Below are 27,119 nucleotides of genomic sequence, written 5' to 3'. Positions count from 1 at the left end.
TTCTTAAATAAATTTTTAAAGTTCTGTTAAATTTGTAGCATCAGTGGAGAATATTTTATGATGGATAAAACTCTAAAATACTTACTCTTTCTTTGTTGTGAATAAAGATCTTAAGAAAATTAGGAAGTAACCCAAAATAAATTTTGGTCCAAAATAAACTTGGTCCAAGGCAAATTTAGATATCTGAAGGCAGTGCAAATATTTCCGAAACAACGCACATCTATGACAGACAATGGTTGGACTTCCAACTGAAGGAGACAAATAAAAGCTAATTAATGAAACCCTCCACTTAAACTGGAAATTTAATCTTAGTGAAACTTAAGGAGATCCTGAACATTTCTTTCCATCTGCAGAAAATTCTTATATAGGAGTCTCTCCTTCCTCAACCTTCCCACCACAGAATAAATTAGGTTACTTGTCAAGAAACAATTTTCTGAATATACATGAGGATCCAACCCAGATAGGTACATTCTAATCTTATCATTACATTGTATCTGAAAGAGATCCTATTTCTTCTAAAACTAATAGTTCAGAAGAAATTAATATAGCTATTCTCTGAGTTCAAACACTTCTACTGTCCTGTAATCAGAGTTCACTTAATATCACTGAGAGCTAGTGAATTATTTAATATTATCAATAGTTGATTGACAGTGGTCCAATAAGCTCTACTGTATAAATAGTGCCATGAACTTTATGGTTCTTAAGCATGTGGTACTGACCACCCCTTCCTTCTGGAAACCCTTCCCTCCCTAGACATATCTTAAGACTTCATTACCCAGGTGTTCTACCTGCACCATGGCCCCTTCTTTAGCTCTCTGAGATGGATTTCCTCAAGGCTTACTCCCTGCCCTCTCCACTTCTTACTCTCCACTCTCTTAGTTCATTCATAACTGTAATTTCAATGATAACTATTATCTTAATATATACCAGCCAAGACTCTCATCTGAGCTCCAGACTATTATATCCAGTTGCCTCCCTGACAGCTCCCTCTGGCAGTCTCAAAGGCATCTTACACTATGTCCAAAAGGCAATCTCTGACTTTAACCCCCAAGACTAAGTACTTGTCTCAGAATGGAACCATATACCATCCACTTGCACAAACCAGCAACTTGAGAGTCGTAAGTACCTTCTTTCCCTTTCACTCCCACCCAGTGTATTTCTTCATTCAATAAATGTTAACAAAATACTGTGTCAGGCCCTGTTACTACTGCTGATACAGCAATGAACAAGAGACAAAAACTCTTCCTCTCATGGAACTTACATTCTAGTTGTTAGAGATAAAACATTAATAAAATGAGTAGGATATACAGCATTTCAGATGGTGATAAGTCTTGTCAATTTTACTCCTAAATATATATCGAATTCATTTTTCCATATTTCTTTATCTTTACAATACCACTTAGTTTAAGACATCTTTATGTTTTCATACCAACTATTACCAAAATCCTCTCTTCTTTCCTTGCAATCCATTTTCTATATTTTAGTCAAAAAAGATCTTTGAATGATGACCACACAGTTAACATTTATTCAGCACTAATTATATACTAAGCACCACTCTAAGGACTTTAGTGCATCATTTAATTCTCATAATAGCTGGTGTGGTTACCCGAGTAACGTCTGTCCCCTGTACTAGACTGCAAGCTAGATCATAACTACTTTCGCTCACTGGCGTATTCCCAGGATTTGGTCTCTGAACACTGTAGACTTTAAATAAGTATTTGTTTTATAATGAATAAAGTTTATCAGTGTTTAACTGAACAAGTGTATAGCAAAGAAGGCATGTTTTTAAAGATGAATATTAACAATTTAACAAACAACCTTGACTCTTACCATAAGAATTAACATTTGACATTATGCAGCTTTTTTTAAAACTAAGAGTTCTCCAATGATTCTATATTTTCAAGTAAGTGTATATGTAATTTGTTACTTACACACAAAAATAGGAAATCATATTATGTTAAGGTGTCCAAAGCATTGAGAGTTAAAATGTAAACTCGGTAGTTGAGTCTTAGGTAATTCTTACTGTTTATTGTAAAAATTTTTTTAAAAAGGTTGTTTAACAGAACATAAAGGAAAGCTTACTAGAATGCAAGCTTTGTTTCATTCACTGATGTAAGAGTGGTAGATTCACCAATATCTAATTCTCCTCTACTGCTATGGACACTGAGATTATAGCTCCCTTTTGTCATGTCACTAGTTCTAATATTGTGCTGTAAGCAGATGTGATATGCACCATTTCTATGTACCTCCATTCTCTCCCTTCCTCTGTTCTGGTGACCACTGACATCCCACACAGCAGAGCCCTGATTCAGCTGTATCCCTGAATGACTACATGAACAATGGTGCCTCCTGCCCTCCCTTCCTCCTGGACAAAAACCTGCAGCGTCTCTGAGTACGTGAAAAATCAACTTATGTTTAAGCCCCTGACATTTGGGACTTGATTACTGCAGCAAAAGTTTAACACATCCTAAAACATACCCTAATGAATGCTGGGTACCTAAGTACTGCTTCACATATCTTTGTTCAATGAATGAAAAGTTATATGTACTAATTATAATTACTGATAAAGATACTCTCTGTCCAACTATCTAAACGATTATCTGATTGTTTTTCCTTTTCTAGGGAGTAACATTTCAAACTTTCTATCACCTTACACATTGACATAAACTTCTTATTAAACCATTCTTACAGAACATTTTTAGTCAACTTCTTAACAGTGTTTTTCTTTATTGGAAAACTACTTCACATGATATCTTATTACCCACAATACTATTACTACATCCTTCAGGAACTGCCTGATTAGCTGCTTTCCAATAGTATCCAGTTATTACATATGCCAATAAGAGTTCTGTTAAAAACAAGCAAACTTCTTGGATACTATTTTATTTACCATGTATTTTCATAGAGAGAGATACTAGAAACCACAGCTAGAGAGTTTATAGTTTTGCTAGGGAAAAGGGAAAAAAAAAGAAAGGCAGTTTCGAGCAGTGATTATAAGGCAGAGGCTCTGGAACCAAACAGCCTTATTTGAATTCTGACAGCCCCAGTTATTAGCTCTGTGACCTTGGGCAAGTTAACTTACCCCTCTATGCCTCCTCTCCCTCATTTTTAAAATGGGGATAATATCAATAATCTTTAAAGTTGTTATAAGATTTAATAAATTAAAAGGACATAGAGCAAGTACATGGAACCCAGAAGCTCTATAAATGTTATTAATATTATCATTGGTAACTCGCTACAATAATACAGAGGAAGAACACTGGATGGGATGGAATTCTGATTCCACTGATTTCTTGCACAAGTTACACAACCTCTCTAAGCCTCAGCGTTCTTACCTTTAAAATGAGGCTAAAAATCTAACTTGCCAAGTCACTGAATGAATTAAATTTTTAAAAATTTGCAAAAATGACAGCACAATGTCTAGCAAATAAGAGATGTTCAATGAAAATTAGGTTAAACAAAGAAAGAAAGGGGAATATACATAAGGCAAAGAAAGAGACAAAACTGTAGTAAAGACCAATCCTTAAGGACTGCCAAGTGCAAGTACAATTTAAAGGATGGTAACTCTGTGTGGAGTGATACAGGTGAGAAGAGAGTCCCTTAAATTTTCATCTAGCGGTCCCCGGCAAGTATGCCATTTCCAGCTAGAGGACTATGATGTTTTACACACACACACACACACACACACACACACCCTCTGTTTGTACCCCTAGACACTTGGATGTTTTTGAGGCTGATGATCTAAATGGTCAGTTGACCCATTTCTAATATGCCTAGTGATGTTACAGCTCATGTTTCTTCATGAGATCCCAATTTGATTCTTTACAAAAATAATATCAATGTTTGTACAACTTTAAATTGGAGCTTTCTAAAGAATGTCTCAGCCTTTCCTTGTCTTACCATCTGACTTGCCTAAGGCTTGACAGATGATCATTTCAGACAGGCAATGTATTTAAAGGGCACAGAAAAAAAAATATTAGCTTCCTCAACTAAAGTTGTGGTTTCTCAACCACTGCACCACCAGGGAACCCCGGGAGCATATTTTATGTTTAAATTTTTATTGAAGTATAGTTAGTTTACAATGTGTTAGTCTCAAGTGTACATCAAAGTGATTCAGTTATACATATATATCTATTTTTTTTTTATTTAACATCTTTATTGGAGTATAATTGCTTTACAGTGGCGTGTTCTAACACATATATATGGAATCTAAGAAAAAAAAAAAGGTCATGAAGAACCTAGGGGTAAGACGGGAATAAAGACACAGACCTACTAGAGGAAGGACTTGAGGATACGGGGGGGGGAAGGGTAAGCTGTGACAAAGTGAGAGAGTGGCATGGACATATATACACTACCAAACGTAGAATAGATAGCTAGTGGGAAGCAGCCACATAGCACAGGGAAATCAGCTAGGTGGTTTGTGACCACCTAGAGGGGTGGGATAGGGAGGGTGGGAGGGAAGAGATATGCGAACATATGTATATGTATAACTGATTCACTTTGTTATAAAGCAGAAACTAACACGCCATTGGGAGCATATTTTAAATACTTTTAAGTTGAATGGGGATTTTAAACAGTCTGTGTCCAGAATTAAACAACTTAGGAAGAAACTAATTTTTTAAAATATGTATATAAAAATAACAGAGTTACATTTATTTATGAAAAAACAAATACTTACAATATCTTCTATTATCTCTTTGACAGCTGCCACAGCTAAAATAAATAAGAGAGGAACCAGTGTTGTGTAGCGACCTGTTGGTGATACATCAGGTATTTGCTATCGGAAGAGAAAAAAAGGATGAGAAATTCAGTAAGAACTAAAAGGTTTATAATAGATTTAAAAACAACAAAGGCTTGGAGCTTCTTAAAATATGCTTCATTGATTTTACCATCTTGGTAGACTAAACACTACATGAGGTAATTTGCTTGTACCTAGTATGTAGCTGGGAGAGAGGGTTAATTAGCTTCACAGCAAGCAGTTGTGTGTAGGACTAACACCTACAAAGGGGGATTGGTTAACTAAATTACAGCATGTCCATACACTAAAATTTCACACAACCATTAAGGACGTTATTTTAGAAACACAATGAATCACACGGGAAAATATCCACACATTATTATATGGATAAAGCAGATGATAAGACATATATACTCTAAGATCCCCTTTTTGTAAAGTAAGTCAATTAACAATGCTTGGGATGAAAAAAAAAAAAAAAGACCAGAAGGATAAACACCCAAATTTTAAGACAGTAATTTCCTCTTGGTGGTGGTAGAATAGTAAGAGTTATAAAATTTTTTCTTTGTTGTGTTTTCTTATTCTTTTTGCATGAACATAGACTACTTTTTAATAAAATGAAACTTTTTTCCTAATTACAAATAACCCAAATACAAAATGAAAGAATTTTTAAATGGTAACTTACATTCTAAGGTTCAGAATTGACAAGGTTACTGTTACTAAAATCACTTACTAGTTTAAGAAAAAGTCCCATCCCCCTTTACCACCCAAAATGAATAGTCCCCGCCACATTAAATTTACAGAATGTTTAAAAGAAGTTGATAAAAATGAATCAAAAAAAAATGAATCAAAAGGCTTGATAAGGTAGCAGCAGTATTCTAACTCGGCTTGCAGCAGGAGCTGGAAATGCCCACCAAACCAGCTTATCTCTGTGCTTAGATAAGCTTCAGAAGATTGGTCATGGGCTTAAGAAAAACATTTATTAATATCTGAACACATGATTTTGAGCTAAGGTTTTACAACATGACTTTACCTGAAGCAGTGCAATAAAGAGAAAAAATGAATTAGCGGCTCTTCTGAACTGAGAGTAGAGAAATCTTGGAAGGAATGTGATTACGTTATATTTTGCAGTGCTAGAAAACAAAAATGAAAAGCAGCATAAAAGTCAATTACTCCACAATTAGCACCCATGTTTACAAAATTCTATCATCACCATATAAAAAATTAAATGAACAAATGTCCTCTGTTCTAAATTGGGTGAATACTGCAAATGGTCATTAACCTCAAAGAAAAGGAGTGAAAGGAACTGTCTAAATAGTAAGAGTTTAATTTTCTGCACAATATCTTTTGTTATCTTTGGCCGATCATCCTGTTATCATTACTAGCAACGGCTTACAAAGAAGAGCACCTTTAGTTAAGATAGTGTATAATATGTTAATAGAAAATAAAATCTTGCAAAAAGAAAAATCAGCAATTTGAGCAAGACCAGAAACATCAAATAGAGGGACTTCCCTGGATAACGTCAGAGAAATGGGGAGTTTTGGGGGGTTCTGTCTGAATTTTCTTCATGGCTCCTCTAGAAACTTGGCTAGGACTCCACACCAAACATCAGATATGTCCACAATCAGGAAGATATCACCATTTAGGTCTCAGAAATATCCAACCTTCCTCTTGTTAATTAAATAGAAAGGAGATTAAAGGGACACATGCCACACTCCTTAAGCTCAGAAAAGTTACTGTATAATTTGAAGGTGTAAATATTAATTTTAAACGGTCATTTCACAAATCTAGGAGTTTTGTCACCAGAAAACTACTGGGCTGACGTGTGGCGGGAAGGGGCTGGTGTTCACTTGGTTCCGGAGGCCACTTAGTGAATAGTGCTTATAACAGCAATAGTTTTACATTATTGTTGGAATGAAAATAGAACAGTGAAGTAATTCTCACACCTTCCATTCCTCGACACCATACGAAATTTTGCAAGTATCGAAAGCCAATATTTAAAGACTATTTAACAAAAAGGAGTTCTAAGTGAAGAACTGCAAAGACTTCTTTTAAAAGGTGAAAACTTGTTAATCAAAAACAACGGTTCATGCATCTATTAACAGGTTTAAGACAAAGGCACATACCCATGAACAGTTTTCATTATTCAGATACTGAAACTAGAATTGGTAGCATACATATGGCTGCTTAGCCCTTCTCCTTCCTGCTTCTAGATTCTTTTGTTTGTTTTTTTGCGGTACGCGGGCCTCTCACTGTTGTGGCCTCTCCCGTTGCGGAGCACAGGCTCTGGACGCGCAGGCTCAGTGGCCATGGCTCACGGGCCCAGCCGCTCCGTAGTATGTGGGATCTTCCCGGACTGGGGCACAAACCCATGTCCCCTGCATCAGCAGGCAGACCCTCAACCAGTGCGCCACCAGGGAAGCCCTCTAGATTCTTATTAACATCTCCTTCTTGGCTAGAAGATGGAGAAACGGCTGATACACACTGCCTCCAGTAAGCTCTTAAATATTAAACTGATTTCACTGAAAACTCCTTGCAAGCATTTTCATTTTGGTCCGGCAGGGGAGATGTCCTCCCAAGTTCTGCTGTAATAGCTAGTCCCAAGCATTCTTTGGTTTCTTACCTGACATGGTTATTGCAGAATTTTGTCAGCTGGGGCTGGTTGATGAATATAGTCCTTACTTCCTCCTGGTCAGCCAGTGAAGTCTTCTCCGAAACATCATCAGTCTTCTCATAACCTTAAAGAGAGAGAGTCTTATTTGATAAGAAATGTTTCATTTTATTATCCAGACCAAAAACACATTTCATAACTATCCTAGAGCCTAAAATCTGTTAAAAGCTATCTACTTCCCTGTTATTGGTGTTGCTTCTATTCTAATAAAAGGAAAAATCCCCACATTTAACGTTTCTACTAAATTTGAAAGGCAGCACTTAACAGTCATGTGAAAGCTGACCCATTTCAAAAAGAGTAACATCAGTTTTTAATTTGTACCCATCTTTTCCCCAGAAATGTTCAACTTATTTCCTTTCATTACACAAAGATATGTCCAAAAGTAACACAAAATTGTAAAATGGTTTACACTTTTAGATAAGACTAACAAGACAGAGGTAATGACAATACATTCTGAAATTTTAAGCATACACATTTAATGCTTTTCTGGTTTTGCTCTTTCTTTGTGAATAAAAACAGAGAAAAAGATCAACATAAAGGTTTAAATAGGCAACCACCACAATGATCTAACTCACTATGATCATCTTAATCTTTCCAGTAATTAGAATTTATGTTTATGAATGATCTTAAGTTTCTTAAGATCAAGTCACCTCACCATCACTGAAACAACGTAAACAGATACGGGCAATTTCTGCTGGGTAACACCTTGCTGCAATGTTGACAACACTTTAAAAAATACATGCAGCTTCTAGAAGAACAGAAAAAATTTTAAACTGCTTATTTTACTTTCCAGTGAGAATTAAATGAGACTGAATTAAATCAGTCCCTTACCCCTTTCCTCGAGTCACCAACAGTACTTTATCTCAAATACCCACTTTTCTTCTCTTTTCTGCCTAGTCAGTGCCAACTCCTCCCAAAAGACCTGCCGACAGCGGTCTCTTCTGAAGTATTCTCTGGTGCTAAAGTCAGTGCATCTTCACTATGTTCCCACAGGCCTCTGTACCTCCCCTGTCCCTTGAGTCTGTCCCCTACCAGAATGGAATTCCCTGGGGCCATAGCTGGGGTGCTACTTATCTTCCAATACCAGTACTAACAAACAGCAAGTACTCAATAAATGTTTGCCAAATAAATAAAAACTAAATGACAAAGGACTTGTTAAGTGCCCATTTCTTTGAGAGCAAGCAAGTGATTCTCCACCCACTGATAAAGAAACTGATGACAGCCATGTGCTGGTAACAAACTGTACAATAAAAGCTTGCCTGTGGGGTTCCGTTACCCTATGAAACCAGAAAATCATAGGAGCTTCCTACAAAGGTGGGGAACATGAGCATAGGGACCCGGAAGGTGAGAAACAGTGTAACCGTGTGCAGGGCAGTGCAAACAGGACAAGACTGCTGAAGAATACACAAAAGGCAAGGTAAAGACAGGTGAGATACCGTGCTGAAAAAGCACACAGGCCAGGTTTAAAAGGACCTCTCACGCTTGTGAAGAAGTCTGGGTCACATCCTCTCGTTGGTAGTGAGCCAACGAAAGCTTGCCAAGGAGAGAGGCACAGGGTGAGAGCCACACTTTATACTCATCACGTTGGAGGTCACAGGGATCCAAACTAGGTACTGTCACACTCATTTTGCAGTCTTAGACACATCAGCAGCTTTGCCCATGGTCACATGGTTAATAATTATCTGTCACTCCACCATGTTTTAGACGCAACACAAACTTTCCTCCCTACTGTATACAATCAAAATTCCATATAGGGATTGCTAAAGACTGAATGTTTATGTCTCCTCCAAAATCCATGTGTTGAAATCCTAACCCTGGATGTGATGGTATTAGGAGGAGAAATTTTTTCGAGGTGATTAGGTCATGATGGTGGAATCCTCATAAGAGGGATTAGTGCCCCTTTTAAAAGAGGTCCCAGAGAGATCCCTCCCCACCCCCACCATGTGAGGACACAGCAAGAAGACGGTCTTCTATGAACCAGAAGGCAGGCCCTCACCAGACACCTAATCTGCCAGGGCCTTGATCTTGGACTTCCCAGGCTCCAGAATTGTGAGAAGTAAATTTGTTATTCATAAACCGGCCAGTCTATAGTATTTTATTAAAGCAGCCTGAACAGACTAAGTCATGGATTATCAGAGGCACAGCAATATTAAAATTCTTAGAAATCTTTTATTAGATTTTCCCTGATGACAGCACAAAGACCGTAGTGTACTGTTTACAGTACCTTAACTGGACAAAGTGCCTCAAGAAAACCAGCTCTCCACTCGGCTTTGAACTGATATCCTCAAGTTGTACTTACTTTACGTAACGTTCTCAGTTGAGGTGTTAGGTATCACTCCTTACCTGACACATCCATTTATACTGGGGTTTCAAATGCTGCCAGGTAAACTTGGACATCACCTCTCCCCATCACGTATGAATCTGTATTCAAAAATTTCTTGGGGCAAAGGACCCTCCTAGGAAAAAGGGATTGGAATCACCTCTTTCCTTAAATTTTGGTCTCATACTTCTGGGTTACAGGTGAACACATCCCCTATAACCGATCAATATGCACCAGACAACTCTGTTTTTATGTTTTTTTTTCTTTTAAAAATGTTCTCTGCAGGAGATTGGTTCAAGGTGGCGGAGTAGAAGGACGTGCTCTCGCTCCCCCTTGCAAGAGCACCAGAATCACAACTAACTGCTGAACAATGATTGACAAGAAGATGCTGGAACTCACCAAAAAAGATACCCCACATACAAAGACAAAGGAGAAGCCACAATGAGATGGGAGGAGGGGCGCAATCACAATAAAATCAAATCGCATAACTGCTGGGTGGGTGACTCACAAACTGGAGAACACTTAATACCACACAAGTCCACCCACTGGAGTGAAGGTTCTGAGCCCCACGTCAGGCTTCCCAACCTGGGGTTCCGGCAATGGGAAGAGGAATTCCTAGAGAATCAGACTTTGAAGGCTAGCGGGATTTGATTACAAGACTTCGACAGGACTGGGGGAAACAGAGACTCCACTCTGGGAGGGCACATACAAAGTAGTGTGTGCACGGGGACCCAGGGTAAGGAGCAGTGACCCCACAGGAGACTGATCCAGACCTACCTGCTAGTGTTGGAGGGTCTCCTGCAGAGGTGGGGGGTGGCTGTGTCTCACCTTGGGACAAGAACACTGGCAGCAGAAGTTCTGGGAAGTACTCCTTGGCGTGAGCCCTCCCAGAGTCCGCCATGAGCCCCACCAAAGGGCCCAGGTAGGCTACAGTGTTGGGTCACCTCAGGCCAAATAACCAACAGGGAGGGAACCCAGCCCCACCCATCAGCAGACAAGCGGATTAAAGTTCTACTGAACTCTGCCGACCAGAGCAACAGCCAGCTCTACCCACCACCAGTCCCTCCCATCAGGAAACTTGCACGAGCCTCTTAGATAGCCTCATCCACCAGAGGGCAGACAGCAGAAGCAAGGAGAACTACAATCCTGCAGCCTGTGGAGCAAAAACCACATTCACAGAAAGATAGACAAGATGAAAAGACAGAGGGCTATGTACCAGATGAAGGAACAAGATAAAACCCCAGAAAAACAACTAAATGAAGTGGAGATAGGCAACCTTCCAGAAAAGGAAATCAGAATAACAATAGTGAGGATTATCCAGGACCTCAGAAAAAGCATGGAGGCAAAGATGGAGAAGATGCAAGAAAAGTTTATAAAGACCTAGAAAAATTAAAGAACAAACAAACAGAGATGAACAATACAATAGCTGAAATGAAAAATACACTACAAGGAATCAATAGCAGAATAACTGAGGCATAAGTGACCTGGAAGACAGAATGGTGGAGTTCACTGTTGTGGAACAGAATAAAGAAAAAGAATGAAAAGAAATGAAGACAGACTAAGAGACCTCTGGGACAACATTAAACGCAACAACATTCGCATTATAGGGGTCCCAGAAGGAGAAGAGAGAGAGAAAGGACCAGAGAAAATATTTCAAGAGATTATAGTCGAAAACTTCCCTAACATGGAAAAGGAAATAGCTACCCAAGTCCAGGAAGCGCAGAGAGTCCCATATAGGATAAACCCAAGGAGAAACATGCTGAGACACATAGTAATCAAATTGGCAAAAAATAAAGACAAAGAAAAATTATTGAAAGCAACAAGGGAAAAAAGACAAATAACATACAAAGGAACTCCCATAAGGTTAACAGCTGATTTCTCAGCAGAAATTCTACAAGCCAGAAAGGAGTGGCATGACATATTTAAAGTGATGAAAGGGAAGAACCTACAGCCAAGATTACTCTACCCGGCAAGGATCTCATTCAGATTCGAAGGAGAAATGAAAAGGTTTACAGACAAGCAAAAGCTAAGAGAATTCAGCACCACCAAACCAGCTCTACAACAAATGCTAAAGGAACTTCTCTAAGTGGGACACACAAGAGAAGTAAAGGACCTACAAAAACAAACCTAAAACAATCAAGAAAATAGTAATAGGAACATACATATCGATAATTACCTTAGACGTGAATGGACTAAATGCTCCAACCAAAAGACACAGGCTCGCTGAATGGATAAAAACAAGACCCATATATATGCTGTCTACAAGAGACCCACTTCAGACCTAGGGACACATACAGACTGAAAGTGAGGGTATGGAAAAAGATATTCCATGCAAATGGAAATCAAAAGAAAGCCGGAGTAGCAATACTCATATCAGATAAAATAGACTTTAAAATAAAGAATGTTACAAGAGACAAGGAAGGACACTACATAATGATCAAGGGATCAATCCAAGAAGAAGATATAACAATTATAAATATATGTGCACCCAACATAGGAGCACCTCAATACAAAAGGCAACTGCTAACAGCTATAAAAGAGGAAACTGACAGGAACACAATAATAGTGGGGGACTTTAACACCTCACTTACACCAATGGACAGATCATCCAAAACGAAAATACATAAGGAAACAGAGGCTTTAAACGAAACAATAGACCAGATAGATTTAATTGATATTTATAGGACATTCCATCCAAAAACAGCAGATTACACTTTCTTCTCAAGTGTGCATGGAACATTCTCCAGGACTGATCACACCTTGGGTCACAAATCAAGCCTCAGCAAATTTAAATCATACCAAGCATCTTTTCTGACCACAACGCTATGAGATTAGAAAACAGTTACAGGGAAAAAAATGTAAAAACACAAACACATGGAGGCTAAAGAATACTTTACTAAATAACCAAGAGATCACTGAAGAAATCACAGAGGAAATCAAAAAATACCTAGAGACAAATGATAATGAAAACATGATGATGCAAAACCTAAGGGATGCAGCAAAAGCAGTTCTAAGGGGGAAGTTCATAGCAATACAATCCTACCTCAAGAAACAACATCTCAAATAAACAACCTAATCTTACACCTAAAAGAACTAGAGAAAGAAGAGCAAACAAAACCGAAAGTTAGTAGAAGAAAAGAAATCATAAGGATCAGAGCAGAAATAAGTGAAACAGAAACAAAGAAAACAATAGCAAAGATCAATAAAACTAAAAGATGGTTCTTTGAGAAGATAAACAAAATTGATAAACCATTAATGAGACTCATCAGGAAAAAGAGAGGACTCAAATCATTAAAATTAGAAATGAAAAGGGGAAGTTACAACAGACACCGCAGCAATACAAAGCATCCTAAGAAACTACTACAAGCAACTCTATGGCAATAAAATGGACAACCAGGAAAAAATGGACGAATTCTTAGAAAGGTATAACCTTCCAAGACTGAACCAGGAAGAAACAGAAAATATGAACAGACCAATCACAAGTAATGAAATTGAAATTGGGATTAAAAATCTTCCAACAAACAAAAGTCCACCACCAGATGGCTTCACAGGTGAATTCTATCAAACATTTAGAGAAGAGCAAAAACCCATCCTTCTCAAATTCTTCCAAAAATTGCAGAGGAAGGAACAGTCCCAAACTCATTCTATGAGGCCACCATCACCCTGATACCAAAACCAGACAAACATACGACAAAAAAAAGAAAATTACAGACCAATATCACTCATGAATATAGATGCAAAAATCCTCAACAAAATACTACTAAACAGAATCCAACAACACATTAAAAGGATCATACACCATGATCGAGTGGGATTTATCCCAGGAATGCAAGGATTCTTCAATATATGCAAATCAATCAATGTGATTCACCATATTAAAAAACTGAAGAAGAAAAACCATATGATCATCTCAATAGATGCAGAAAAAGCTTTTGACAAAATTCAACACCCATTTATGATAAAAACTCTCCAGAAAGTGGGCATAGAGGGAACCTACCTCAAAATAATAAAGGCCATATATGACAAACCCACAGCAAACATCATTCTCAATGGTGAAAAACTGAAAGCATTTCCTCTAAGATTAGAAACAAGACAAGGATGTCCATTCTCACCACTATTATTCAACACAGTTTTGGAATCCCAGTCATGGCAATCAGAGAACAAAACGAAATAAAAGGAATACAAATTGGAAAAGAAGAAGTAAAACTGTCACTGTTAGCAGATGATGTGATACTACACCTACAGAATCCTAAAGATGCCACCAGAAAACTACTAGAGCTAATCAATGAATTTGGTAAAGTTGCAGTATACAAAATTAATGCAGAGAAATCTCTTTCATTCCTATATACTAATGATGAAAAATCTGAAAGTGAAATTAAGGAAACACTCCCATTTATCATTGCAACAAAAAGAATAAAATACCTAGGAATAAACCTACCTAGGGAGACAAAAGACCTGTATGCCAAAAACTATACGACACTGATGAAAGAAATTAAAGATGATACAAATAGATGGAGAGATGTACCATGTTCTTGGATTGGAAGAATCAAGATTGTGAAAATGACTATACTACCCAAGGCAATCTACAGATTCAATGCAATCCCTAACAAATTACCAATGGTATTTTTTACAGATCTACAACCAAAAATCTTGACATTTGTATGGAGATACAAAAGGCCCCGAAGATCCAAAGCAGTCTTGAGGGAAAAAAACGGAGCTGGAGGAATCAGACTCCCTGACTTCAGACTATACTACAGAGCTACAGTAATCGAGACAATATGGTACTGGCACAAAAACAGAAATATAGATCAATGGAACAGGATAGAAAGCCCAGAAATAAACCCATGCACCTAGGGTCAACTCATCTATGACAAAGGAGGCAAGGATATACAATGGAGAAAAGACAGTCTATTCAGTAAGTGGTGCTGGGAGAACTGGACAGCTACATGTAGAAGAATGAAATTAGAACATTCCTTAACACCATACACAAAAATAAACTCAAAATGGATTAGAGACCTAAATATAAGACTGGACACTATAAAGCCCTTAGAGGAAAACATAGGAAGAACACTGTTTGACATAAATCACAGCAAGATATTTTTTGACCCACCTCCTAGAGTAATGGAAATGAAAACAAAAATAAGCAAATGGGACCTAATGAAACTTAAAAGCTTTTAGAAAGCAAAGAAAACTACAACAAGAGGAACAGACAACCCTCAGGATTGGAGAAAATATTTGCAAACGAATCAACGGACAAAGGATTAATCTCCAAAATATATAAACAGCTCATGCAGCTCAATATTAAAAAAACAAACAACCCAATTCAAAAATGGGCAGAAGACCTAAATAGACATTTCTCCAAAGAAGACATACAGATGGCCAAGAAGCACATGAAATCTGCTCAACATCACTAATTATTAGAGAAATGCAAATCAAAACTATCACCTCACACCAGTTAGAATGGACATCATCAGAAAATCTACAAATAACAAATGCTGGAGAGGGTGTGGAGAAAAGGGAACCCTCTTGCACTGTTGGTGGGAATGTAAATTGATACAGCCACTATGAAGATCAGTATGGAGGTTCCTTAAAAAACTAACAATAGAATTACCATATGACCCAGCAATCCCACTACCGGGCATATACCCAGAGAAAACCAGAATTCAAAAAGACACATGCACCCCAATGTTCATTGCAGCACTATTTACAATAGCCAGGTCATGGAAGCAACCCAAATGCCCATTGACAGATGAATGGAATAAGAAGATGTGGTACATATATACAATGGAATATTACTCAGCCATAAAAAGGAACGAAATTGGGTCATTTGTAGAGACGTGGATGTATCTAGAGACTGTCATACAGAGTGAAGTAAGTCAGAAAGAGAAAAACAAATATTGTATATTAACGCATATATGTGGAACCTAGAAAAATGGTACGGCTGAACTGGTTTGCAGTGCAGAAATTGAGACACAGATGTAGAGAACAAATGTATGGACACCAAGGGGGGAAAGTGGCAGGGGGAGGGGTGGTGGTGTGATGAACTGGGAGATTGGGATTGACATATATACACCAATATGTATAAAATGGATAACTAATAAGAACCTGCTGTATAAAAAAATAAAATTCAAAAATAAATAAATAAAATCCCCCCCCCCCAAAAAAATGTTCTCTGCAAACTGCCCCCTTCGACAGTTATGATGACCAGATGAAGACCTCTGTGTTCACACCTGGGCAATGCCTTCAGTGAGAGATTGATGTACAGTGGTGGCGAAGGTAACCGAAGGAAGGATCCCCCCCACCGACTCTGCCCCAAAGCGGGTAAAACTTAGATGGTACCCTTGTTATTCCTTCCCATACTTGGTCTGCCTTTTGTTTTAAGGAGGGAGGCTGTGTCCCTCGGGATTTGTTTAGTAATTTAGAGGCTTTGGTTACGTAAGTCATTAAAATTCACTAGTAGCTTTTAATCCACTTGTCCTGCCTTCTAAGGTCTACTGAGAACCAAGCCAGCTCATGTGTCATCCCCTCACGGAACGCAGTGGAGGAGAGTGAGGCCATGTATCCATTAACAGGTCTCATGGAGTATTCCCTGAAGGTCAGGTGAGGCTTCTTTGTCCTGAAGTCATGCAAAAGGTGAAGAGTGCCAACAGAAAGAAACAGATCTTAATCAGGCTCTTGACCATCTCTCGCAGCTTTTCTTAGCACAAGAGTTGCACAAAGAAGGCACAGGATACTCCCACATTTAATGGAAATGGACTTCAAGGGGTCTGGGTGACTGCTTCTGGGATCCCCTCAGGGACCCATCCTCCCTGGGTTAGTACTGAGATGGTCCAGAGTGAACTCTGATGCCCATCTTGGAACACGTTCAAACCCCTTATCAAGTATAGTCAAACGGACAGCATCTGGCAAACAGCAAAGCCAAGAATAAAACGTGACTTTAAGTAGTTACTTACTCTCATTAGGCTTCAGTTTCCCAGTCTATAAAATTTTATAGAAATTTTATATGGAATAGTTGCTATTACATGGAAGAATTTATGCAAAGTACTTAACAAAATGACTAATATTTGTTAGGTACATAACAATCTATTATACCTAAATAGTTAATAGAAGTAAATAATGATAAATTGGTATGTGGAAGCTTACAGAAATGGGAGGCTGGCACGCTGCCTCCAAAGTAATGTCCAGAGTGGTCATTCCCTACCTTGTAATTGTTAATTAATCTGCTTCCCCTGTTACCCTGAGAGTTATCTGAATAGTGCACCTCTGGCTCACAGTAAGCACTCAGTGTCTAATGAATTAACAAATGAGCGAAAACATATTTAACAATATATCAAGAACAGATCCTTCTCTTAGAAGTAGACACAGGTTATCCAAGCCTGTAAGACTGATGCATAAATCCAAAATGACAGTTAGTAAGTTTATTACTAGAGAAATAATTGCCACAGGAACTAGAGTAACTGAGGTCCCATAATTAATTGAATTCTCCCCTGGTGGCCTATGTAGAAAGTCCAGAGACCAAGTGATGGTGTCTGGTGAGCACTGAGGTAACCCACTAGTCGTTACATGATATGAGTCTAACGGCATCGGGCCAGCACAGCCTGATGCACCCAATTCCACAACAGGGGTTGAGGCACTGTCAGACCAAAAAATCCAAAGTCTGTTGGAATACCCTGGCAATGGGGCCATGATACCAGATCTGTCCACCAACACTTCTCTTCCCCTCCACAGAGCTGAGAAGAGTGCTGCCAATGTTGACCTCCCGGACTCACCCTTTTCCAGAACATTTCCATCTCGAAATTCAAATTGACATTTTATCTGCCAGTGGGATTACAATCAAAACCTGCAGGCCTAGGAACAAATTTGCCCCTCATGCAGGTGGCTCTGGTCCTATCATGTGTTGACCTTACACAGAAGTAAAAAGGTAAACTCATTTTCCCCCTTTCCAAGTTCTTGGGGGCATCTCAACATTGCCCCCAAGTACAGACACACAAGCTCATGATGATCATGCTACCAGATATACAGTCTTTCCCCATGTTCTGGATTCTCCAGGAGAATCACTCAGGCATTCACCCCAGTGTCCTCAGTGCTCAGTCAGGTATTTGACATCCACTAAAGAATCATTACTCTTCTGACACTAACAGTTCTACAGAGGAAACCTCTGCAGCCACCTTCACACAGCCATTCCTTTAAGGATTAGAAATGAGCAAGGGCTCAACAGTGCCTTCTGAAATACCTTAGCTTCTTCTGATGTTATACTCTCCAAGTTCTATAATGTCTTTTTTTAAAATAAATTTATTTATTTATTTTTGGCTGCGTTGGGTCTTTGTTGCTGTGCACGGGCTTTCTCTAGTTGTGGTGAGTGGGGGCTACTCTTTGTTGCGGTGCGCAGGCTTCTCATTGCGGTGGCTTCTCGTTGCGGAGCACGGGCTTCAGTAGTTGTGGCATGTGGACTTCAGTAGTTGTGGCTTGTAGGCTCTAGAGTGCAGGCTCGGTAGTTGTGGCGCATGGGCTTAGTTGCTCCACGGCATGTGGGATCTTCCTGGACCAGGAATCGAACCTATGTCCCCTGCATTGGCAGGCAGACTCTCAACCACTGCACCACCAGGGAAGTCCCTATAAGGTCTTTTTTTTTTTTTTTTTTTTAGTTTTACCTGTTTCCTTTTACCATTTAAAAAATTTTTTATTTTATATTGGAGCATAGTTGATGAAGAATGTTGTGTTAGTTTCAGCTGTACAGCAAAATGATTCAGTTACACATATACATGTATCTATTCTTTTTCAAATTCTTTTCCCATTTAAGACCAGCCAGAATCAAACCAGTCTCCCAAAATAAACTACTCTGGACTAGCTTTTATTGAAATAAATAAGGAAAAGGCCAAATAGTATAGACAATGATTCTGTAATTCAGAATTCCAGGTATACTGAAAATTCTGTATTTTGTGTTTGTAATATCCCACTTGACTATTATTTCCCCCAGCAGAAAAGCAGTTGTTTTCTGAATTGTGGTTTGTTTTAATTAATGATGAAATTACTTAGTATTTCCTAAGCACACACCAACCTGGGGATTTTACCAGACCAAATTCTGCATTCTTGGTTATAAAATGACCAAATGCTACTTCTAGACTTCTGAAGGATCAGTGATTTCAGTATAGGGAAATAAAGAGTCACACATCGCTTTTAGCTACTGAATGTACTACAAGATATTACTTTGTATTACTAAATAAGGATATAGAAGCACCATCCTCCTGCTGTGCATTTCAACTTCCAACAATAATTTTCACTATCAAGAAAGCATAAGATGCTGATGGGACAGCACCTCGATCATGGCCCTGAAGTGAACACTTGGTTCATCCTCCCCTAACAGCATCTGATTATTAAACCCACTTAGTGGTTGTGAGGCGAGCTCTGGTTCTTCCACTAATTACTTATGTGATCCTGTGCACATAATCCCTGGGAGTTATTCCCTTCCCTTGTAAAATGGGAAAGGTAGGCGAATACGTAATCTGAAATTCTCTTTCAGCTTTAAAATCCTGTGAAATTAGTATCCACTGGGCACCTGGATGAAAACAGTCAATACCTTATTTGTTCAGAAGAACAGGGAAATTAAAAAAGAAATTTCCTTACTTGAGCCAGATGTTTCAGAGTAACAGCTGCTTTACCTAATCAGCAGCCAGACACAGGCACAAAGTCAAATGGTGCTTTGTGCTCATGGCTGAATCTCCATATGTGAAAAGATAAGTAGTGACTATAATCTGTTGCCAGCAACCACCTGGCACCCACCCACTGACCAGTGTCTACTGGGTTACCGAGTATGTTGACACCTAGTTTTCCTTTCTTCCTCTGTCCAGATTCAGTCACGTGCTTAAATGCACACAGTATAATGCAGTAGAGAAGAAAAATGCTCAATAGCTAAGGCGAAAGGCTTTGTGCCCTCTCCTACAATTATAGCAGAAGCATCATCTCAGAAATTTTCCATTTCTCGTCATAATTTATCACGACCCAATCAGTAAGACCTGTTGTTCATTAGCTCATTCATTTGTTCATTCATTCATTCAACATATTTAAGTGCCTACTATGTGCCAGGCTTTTTTTTTTTTTAAAGCTGCAGAAACAGCTTAAAATAAGATAAGGTTCCCTTCTCTCGGGAACTTATTTTCCAGAAGAAAGCAAGATAATTACAGATCATGGTGAGTATGATGACGTAAAACAGGTGATTGATAAAATGATTGGCAGAATTCTCTGTGCCTCAGTTTCAGCATCTATATAATGGAGTCGATAATAATACCTACCTCAAAGGGGGCTTGTGAAGGACCTGGTAGTTAATACATGTAGAGAGCAATGGCTGGCATTCAGTAAGAGCTCAGTAAATGTCAGCTGTTCTCACTGTTGTTGCTGTTATCATTACTGCTATTGCAGCTTTCTATTGAGTGGTAAGAGAGGTACTGAGAAGCTGAGCTGAGCCCTCAATGAGAAGAGATAAAGGACAGTGTAAACACAACCGGGGAACAGCAGGAGCAAAGCCAAGGTGGCAGGAATGAGCTTGGCATTTCCAGGAACATGAAGACCCGTGACAGTGAACAGGGGACGCCATCAAACAAGAAGGGGCATGGCCAGATTGGCAGAGACAAAAAGAAACCCGAATTTATATCCTTCATGTGGTAGGAATCCACGGAAAACTTTTAGGCAGGAAGATCATTTTGCGGCTACTGTGACAATTCAGGTAAAAGACAACGGGGCCTGGGTGAGACAGTGGTGACAGAGATGAAGTAGATGATACAGGATATTTTTTTGGAGGTGGAGCTGGTCTGACCCTCATAGCCTCTCCATGTCTCTCATCATTTCATCCTGTATGATGCCACATATACCCACTGTCTGATGCTACTCCAACCAAAGCCCAAGACTTGAAAGAAATCTAGGACTTTAAATAATGATTAATGACTTCACAGAATTCTCTTTACAACCAAACAACCCTAGCCTTAGATATCACACAGCTTTTTCTCATTATAACATGGTAATCAATAATATTGAAAACACAGGGTCTAATCAAGGAAGGCACTACAGAATCGTGACTGGTGGTACAGACCATGGAGTGAGAGAGAGAAAGTTTAGGTCCCTTAGTTGTGAGGTATGGTTATCTTAGATTACTTAACTCTAGCTGCTTACCTTCTTTCACAGGATTGTGTACAGACTAAATGAGATAATGCACGTGTAAAAAGCACTCAGGACACCGCCTGGCTCTTCATGCACACACAAACATTCTAGTTACTATTTTTATTGCTGAAATCAAAAAGGTAGACTGTGGGGAGAAGGAACATGTTTTGTAGTCAGATCTGTGTTCTAATTCAGATTATGACACTTCTACATAACACTGGGCAAATTGTTTTATGTCTGAGCCTCAGCTTCCTCACGTAAAATAGGGTTCATAGGAGGATTAAATGATTATGTTAGCAATGTAGCACAATACTATCACTCAAACGGTTCCTGTCAGTGTATCCTCTATCCAGAGATTATATAAAGTTAATCTTTCCTTCAAAACACTTGAGATGGGTAAAACAAAAGTCTTAGGGATACACTGAGGTAGGTACTAACATTTAAAAAATTTTTGGCATAATATTTAAAGTTGTGACCAGTGAATACATCTAGAGAGTAAAATAAATTTTACCCTACAATTTTATAAATTAATATTTAGCAAGTACATGTTTTCCTAAAATTGTCATCTGTATGGGGTTATGTAACAGAAGCAGGGGTGGGTAGGTAGGAGGGAGAAGAGAACAAGACACAAAATCATTCTGTTGCATGGTAATATGGTTTTGAACCATTATGCTTTTGCAGACTCGACTTTATCACGATTATAAGTAAGGCTGTAATTGGAATCATAATATCTACATTATATCCTAAACATATTCAGGAGAATCCAACTATATATCCTTTTACTCAACGGCTTCTAATATTAGACACTAAAGAGACCATATTAATTGCTCGCATTTCTTGAGCTAGAATGAAGTCTTTAGACAACAGTGTAATGAAAGAATATTAACTGGAAAACTAGCCAGAGACTTCAGGGGTACAACTGCAGAACTTAGGTGTGATTAAAGTTAGGTGCTAGTTAGTAGGAAATTATGAGCATTACCCATGATCTTTTCCAAGGTTTAATAGGTTTTAATTTTGTTCCCTGCAAAAAATAATAATAAATTAAAAGTCCTCAACTTACATATATATTTTTTTGGTTCAAGTTTCTGGAGCAAAGCAATCTTTGGCTGAATAATTTAGACATTTGTATTTTATTTATTTTGCTTTTAGTGGTTACCATATATATTGTTTATTTAATTAGAAATACAGAAGCAGATACTAGAGCTACAAAAGAGATTTGAAATCCCATGTTCTGCATTGTTGGAGCAGAACGGTCATTTCAAACGTTCAGTTGTGAGCCTGACAGCAGCTGTTCAGACAGAGAGGGAACAAAAGGAAGGAACCACCACTCTGGAAACAATGAACTCGGTCCTTTAAAGGTTAAGACTTACATACTACAGTTTCAAATATGGCACTGAAGAAATAAACACCTTTAAAAGCACGGAAATTAAATAGAAACTATTCAGCAATGCATCTCAAATTTCTAGACCATGACTGCAATAGCCAGAGGGGAAATGAAATTTTCAATTGCATCAATACACCTTCCCTGTACCGAATATTGATTCAAGCTCTACGCAGTGAACATCTGTTGTTCATTCCAGCTCAGTGTCTGCCTCTCCTGAAAAGAGTCTTTGGTTTTCCTTGGAGAACTCCCCTCCCTCAACCGTAGGCAGTCTTGAGGGACTGGTCCATAAAAATACCATTCCCCTTTTTTTTTTTTTTTTGCAGTATGCGGGCCCCTCACTGCTGCGGCCTCTCTCATTGCGGAGCATAGGCCCCGGATGCGCAGGCTCAGCGGCCATGGTTCACGGGCCCAGCTGCTCCGCGGCACGTGGGATCTTCCCGGACCGGGGCACAAACCCATGTCCCCTGCATCAGCAGGCGGACTCTCAACCACCGCACCACCAGGGAAGCCCCCATTCCCCTTTTTGATTTAAAGGTGGGCACATGAGCCATGCTAAGCTAATCACAGACAACTTCCAGTCTAGACATATGAAAAGGCTAACAAGCATAGATAAGACAGATTCTGTGGCATCCGAAAGTAACTGTCCGTTAGTCCAGCTGCCGTGCATGCTCCTTGACCTTCCTGTAAAAGCTTTTCATTTGATTCTGGGAACTACTCTACCTACTTATAAAGATTATGCTCAGCTTCCATAGTGTGGAATTTAAGCAGAGGCATTTCAGTCCTCTGCTGAAAGCCAAGTCCTGTCCCACCACGCATCTAACGTAGGTAGGCATTGACACTGGACCCGGACCGGGCCTTTCTTCTTCTTCAAGGAGCCGAATCCTGTTCTCTGTCCCCCAGTCACTAGCTGGCTTTTCTGCTCTGCATGGAACAATGACCTGGAACCACCTGGAATGCAATTACCCTGCCCCCCAAAAATATCATGAGGCTGCCTGGAACCCTCCCCAACAGGCCCTACTTGCTAAGATCTCCTCTGATGTTAACAGCTGCCTTATCCAAGCCCTGAGTCCAGCATGTTCTGGGATATCTAGGGGTCTCCATCCTAAGGAACTTGTACAACAGCCAAAAAGCTTCCCACATTCCCAGCTTCTTCTCCTTTACCTTCTTGTTTACGCAACTGTGACGCCAGCTCATTACCCTCAAGCCCATTTAAGTTATAACAAAAAATATCCACTTACCCTGATGATGTAAAACATGGTTATCTGCTTCAAAAAAAATTGTTCTTCATCTTACAAAAGAGTTCACTCCACCCCACCCCAGGAATTCTTCTCAAAATGATGAAGATGAGGAAACTTGCTTCTCGTGTGGAGAACTGCTGATGGTCAAAGGGCCAGTGAGTACCAGCGCCAGGATAATATTTGGAAATCGATAAAGTCTAACTCAGTTCTAAAGCTTTAACACTACTGGATGCATTTATTCATTCAACAGCTAAGCTTGACCTGGCCTCTCCCTCTGACCCCATTTCTCCTCTACTGGCCCTATTCCACCTCAATGCAGTTTTTCCAGCCACGACTTTCCCCTACTTCATGGCATTGTAGATGCTATTACATGTCTAAGCAGTCTCCCTGACCATTCATTCTTGCGGTGTCACCTACAAAAGTTTTGAATATACAGTGGTCTTTTGAACACTCCAATATTAATCTTCTGATCTATATACTTAGGTATATAGCAACTGACTTATGCACAGAGAACAGGACAGGCATAAGGGCACATGTGTGTATCTATCAGGTACTATTCTAATATGGAGGAGTAACATAAATAACACTTCAGGGAAGTCCCTTGAATGCAATAAATGTTTACTAAATTTTCTACTTTAATATAAGGTATCCAAAAATTCCTAGAACTTTACAATCTTGTCCCAATCCTGATACCCACTAATATATCTTCCTATCAGGACCTGTCTAATATTACCATACATGGTAAGTGATATTTTTCTGTGTCTTTGTGGGAACCGATCTAAAAATAAACAAGTGTAAAAACATATCACCATTATTCCTTGTCTAAAAGAGGAAAAAAAATAATGGCTTAACACTTCCTGCACTCATGCTGAACTGCAACAAGCTCCAAAAGTAGCACTACAAATTCTAAGTGGTAGAAACTGAAAAAAGTATTCCTGACATTCAGAGGAAAGGCTAGCCTTAAGCAGTATTACATGGAAACCTATGCATGCCTAGTGTTGGGCCTCACACACAGTAAGCACTCAATTTCTTCTGCTGCCAGCTTTGGATACTAACCTAGAAAAATAATCATCTCGGGCATGCTGAGTTACTGCAAATAATAAAGAAAACACTTATGAATGCCAAATCATGCTTAACAGGAAAAGGAAGCAGAACAATGAAAGATAAAAGGAATCTAATGATATCCCCTTGGGGATAACCCATAGATTCTTTAGTCAGTCAGCAGAAGTAAGTGGTATGTTCCCAATATAGATAAAACATTGGCATAGAAACAGACTGCACTAGCAGCGAGGGGTTTCGACCACCAGACATCCATCAGGCATCTCCTAGAAGGCTCAATTAGCTAAAAGCATCATTTACTTGTCTTGGCAGCAAATTCATCTCTTGAGAAGGTACAGGAAACAAGATGAGGAATTGCTAACTATGGACTGGATTCTAATCAACGCAGAAGTGATAAAGCTAGTAGAAAACATAACTGTACCAAAGAGCTTTTGGCAGTCAAAGAGGGAAATACCAGGCTAAGCCAGACATGTGTTCTAGATTTCAAGAGGATGTATTTCAAGTTAGCATCAAGACCCAAAAGGGGCAGAAAGAAGTCCGGAAGGCTGTCTGAAGTAACATGGTGACTAATCGTGAAAGGTCCTGTCTAGGGGGAAAACGGAAGTGTGGTCAAAGAGACCATTGTTGCAGCACAAGAAGTCCTTGAACAAGGAAAAGCAGATAAAAAGATCATGGGAAGGAAAGGTTGGAAATAGGCTTACATGTTTAATAGCCAATAATAACAGATGTACAGACATCTGAAAATGGAGGAAAGGTGTTTTAAAAAATGTTAGAGATTACAGAGGTGTTTTCTTCCTTCCATTTGGAATACAAGGAATTGATGGGGTAAGTCTGCTGCCTGCAATAGATGGTGTAATGTTAACGGACAATAAAAAGCAGAACTCCTCAACCCCTACTTCTCCGGCTTCACTTCATTCTCCATCAAGGATAATCATCCTAAAACTAGGAAGGTTGGAACAAATGGCTGGAGGAACTAAAGCAAAAGAGAAGGTAGGGAATTATTTTAAAAAGAAAAAAGACAAGGTAGCACCTAGATGTTCTCAATAGATTCATATCTTGTAGCATGTGTGTGTATACACACATGTATAGCATTTAAAAATCTATAGAACCATGAGAACTTGCAGAAGAATTAAGTGAACTGTCACTAACCACAGAAGAACCATGGTGAATGAGAAAGGTCCCAATGTTCTAAAAAGGAAAGTAGATGGATCCTGTACATTATAAACTACTGTTCATGAAAAGGGCAGTCTAGAGACATGCTTTCAGAGTTCACATATTTATATAATGAGATCTACAGCTTCTAAAGGATTTAAGGTTAATTTCTGAAAATAATTCAAAAGTTAAAAGAAACATTTCCCTTTTGTGTTGAGAATTCAGTTAACATTGAGTAGGGGTTCGTTGTTTTTAAAGTGGTGTTTCTCATACCCAAGAGAGTAAAAGGAATTTTTCCCCTATAAAAAAGGTCCTTTACATTAACCTAAACCTGAACAATAAATGTTATTGGCCAAATCCTTAGCATTCTGAGCTTCAACAAGGTTAGACTCACCCTGTTCTTAAAAACCTGAGACACTGGATCCCATGATTAGGTAACAGTGTGGATTCACAACTGGTTGGCAAACATCCACGAGGGGACGCATACTGGAGCTTTCCTTTGGTTCCCCCTTCCCACAAGCCCTTCTGAAGCAGTCTAGTCTGGGTCACCCCTGGCTCCTGCCCCTCCTCCCCTCTCCTGGCCTAGTCCCCTGGCCCTGGGAGTCATGATCAACAGGTGCACCTGACCAGCAGGGCCAACTGGACTTCTTTCTGAGAAAGTGGACTTGTGGTCCAGGGACGCAAGCAGGCAGACTCGGCACTGAGCAGGGACCAGACTGAGCCTGGAGAGTTCGGCTGGAGGCAGGTCGCAGCACCCCCCAATGAAGCCACGTGTATGGTGAAGGTATGAAGAGAATGGAGTAGATATACAGAGAACAAACCAGGGTAATACCAGGCAGAGTGAGAGACTCCGGAGACTGAGTCTCATGAGGCTCTGTTATGATCCAAGGGACCCCTGGATAGTTAAAGTAGGCGCATAACTTCCTGAGCCATCTGGAGCCAGACGGCCTGGGTCCCAATGATAGAATAAGATAAGGACATACATGGCACGATTGATAAATGTGCAGATGACATAAACGAATCAATTCAGGAAGGTTTTGAGAGGTTCAATAAATTGAAGATCCTATACTAAGACCTATAAAAATCAACTGTGCAAATATAATATGGGGACATTTGGCACAGCAAGATGTGTAGAAAACAAATGATTTTATCACCTTTATTGCTTTCTTTCTTTCTTTCTTTTTTTTTGCGGTACGCGGGCCTCTCACTGTTGTGGCCTCTCCCGTCGCGGAGCGCAGGCTCCGCGGCCATGGCTCACGGGCCCAGCCGCTCCGCGGCATGTGGGATCTTCCCAGACCGGGGCACGAACCCATGTCCCCTGCATCGGCAGGCGGACTCTCAACCACTGACGCCACCAGGGAAGCCCCCACCTTTATTGCTTTCTTAGCAAGAAAGAACTTGCTAAGAAT

At 39.4% G+C, this 27,119-nt stretch overlaps 1 protein-coding gene across 5 annotated transcripts in view; it reads right to left on the bottom strand.

The window, feature by feature from the left end:
• The window catches only part of ATP8A1 (ATPase phospholipid transporting 8A1), a 236,037-nt gene that overhangs the window by 191,762 nt on the left and 17,156 nt on the right, over window positions 1-27,119 (bottom strand). For all 5 annotated transcript variants that reach the window (XM_060012624.1, XM_060012626.1, XM_060012628.1 and 2 more), the window contains exons 2-4: window positions 7,359-7,473; window positions 5,769-5,868; window positions 4,679-4,777 (exon numbers count right to left, since the gene is read on the bottom strand). In XM_060012624.1, coding sequence (XP_059868607.1) covers window positions 4,679-4,777; window positions 5,769-5,868; window positions 7,359-7,473 — 314 coding nt within the window. The remainder of the gene's footprint in view (window positions 1-4,678; window positions 4,778-5,768; window positions 5,869-7,358; window positions 7,474-27,119) is intronic.

Source organism: Delphinus delphis, chromosome 5 (assembly GCF_949987515.2).
Source record: "Delphinus delphis chromosome 5, mDelDel1.2, whole genome shotgun sequence".
Classification (NCBI taxonomy): domain Eukaryota; kingdom Metazoa; phylum Chordata; class Mammalia; order Artiodactyla; family Delphinidae; genus Delphinus; species Delphinus delphis.
The sequence above is the reverse complement of the archived record's forward strand: the minus strand, read 5'-3'. Positions and strand labels throughout refer to the sequence as shown.